The 1,619-nt window shown below is 49.2% G+C and overlaps 1 protein-coding gene across 1 annotated transcript in view; it reads right to left on the bottom strand.

The window, feature by feature from the left end:
• Positions 1–1,619, bottom strand: part of LOC103602007 (neuron navigator 1-like) — an 18,401-nt gene that overhangs the window by 7,891 nt on the left and 8,891 nt on the right. Inside the window, exons 13-14 of the mRNA XM_008586409.1 lie at positions 1,021–1,217; positions 575–693 (exon numbers count right to left, since the gene is read on the bottom strand). Of these exons, the coding sequence (XP_008584631.1) occupies positions 575–693; positions 1,021–1,217 (316 nt within the window). The remainder of the gene's footprint in view (positions 1–574; positions 694–1,020; positions 1,218–1,619) is intronic.

Below are 1,619 nucleotides of genomic sequence, written 5' to 3'. Positions count from 1 at the left end.
AGCGCTCACTGGCTGAGCACGGTGCGGCCGGTCTCAAAAAGGACAAAAAAAAAAAAAAATGACATCTTCCTTTTGCACAGTTTTTATTCTAACTCTAAAAAATCTTTTCACATATTTCATTTTGTCTTCAAAACAGTGATTTAGGTAGAGCAGAATTTATTATCTCCTTTTTTACATATGAGGACATTAAAAAAAGGTTAGGTAATTTGATCAATGTAACATATCTATTAGTAGTTAGTCAGTAGCTAAGGCTATAATAGGGTTTTACTTAATTCTTATCTCGATTATTTTTCTATTTACTCTGACCCTTTGAGAGTGGTTTGAATTGGGCTTAGAGCCAGAAGGCCTAGGACTGGAGAGATGGCCCCAGAGGCAGTGGTCACTGAGCCATTTGCTGAATGGTGGCTGAAGGAAGGGAACCAGCTTAGTCTACCCAGCCCCTTGCTGCATTTCTTAGAAAGAAAACCTAACTAATACGAGAAGTCTCATGCCTAACATTAAGGAAACGTTTCTACTTGGTTAGGCAGGACAACCTGCTCTTGGGGTTTGAGGGGAGTCAGAGGGTAGGGCTCACCTTGATCCCATCCTTGGCTCCTTCCTGTAGATAGGGGATGATAGAGTTGTTCCACAGGTCGATGAACCAGGTCCGGAAGTCCTCAATGCCAATGGGACAGGACAGAAAGAAGCAAGGGCCTGGGGAAAAGGAGAAGGCCATGAAAATGGCAGGTAATCTAAATCTCCCCAGTCATCTGCCTCTTTTGCTCCTCAGTACCAGGCAGAGGGGTCTGGCATCCCAAGGACTGAAGGGAATTTAGAGTTGTCAGGACCAGCGGATGCTGACGGCCTCACTGGCAAGCTCATCAATCAGGCTTCTCACTTAAGTGGTTCTAAGTCTGAAGCCACAAGGCTTGCAACTCCTTACACGCTGAAGACTCCAGGAAAAAAGGGAGCATCCCTCCTGGTGTAAAGTAGAATAGGGAAGCCACCTCCGGACCCCAGGGGGAAGCCAGACCCCAGTACCGATGAGGAAGTCTGAGGTGCTGTGCTTCTCCAGGAAGGTGTGGAGGTGGTACCACAGCTGGGGTACCCAGTCGAGCACCCGAAGCAGCTCTTCCTTGTTGGCGTTGACGTCGCTGTCTGACTCCACAAGCTTCCTCCTCAGGTAACGAACCAGGAAGCCATTGGCTGGCTCCACGTTGTTGGAGAAGGTCAGCATCCTGCCACCAGGGATTGGGAGAGTGGGGTCAGAGTGGCAACGGGCACATTGTCAGGGTTCATCCCCTGCCAGGCTGTCCCTCCTCCTGCCTGTGTCCCACTAATGTCCACTTGGTTTTTTCTCAAGAAATGGTGAGGACAGTTGAACTCAAGGCAGCAGTCCCAGGGAGGCAGAGCTGCTTCACAAATCAGCGGCCCTCTTCAGATAGCCGTCTAACCTCGCTGACCTAAATCCGGCTGTGTGGGCAGACAATCCTAATCACAGCAGCCTGCCTGGGTCTCTGCTAGTTTCTGCAGTCTTTTCCTTCCCTCAAATGTCCTCCTCCACCCTGTCACTGACATGGCAAATACACCTCCTTTCTCTTGCCTGCCTGAAAGGCTCTGTACTTCACTTTCCTTCTGCT

The sequence above is a fragment of the Galeopterus variegatus genome, unplaced genomic scaffold (assembly GCF_000696425.1).
Source record: "Galeopterus variegatus unplaced genomic scaffold, G_variegatus-3.0.2 Scaffold3978, whole genome shotgun sequence".
Lineage (NCBI taxonomy): Eukaryota > Metazoa > Chordata > Mammalia > Dermoptera > Cynocephalidae > Galeopterus > Galeopterus variegatus.
This window is presented reverse-complemented; position numbering and strand designations above follow the sequence as displayed.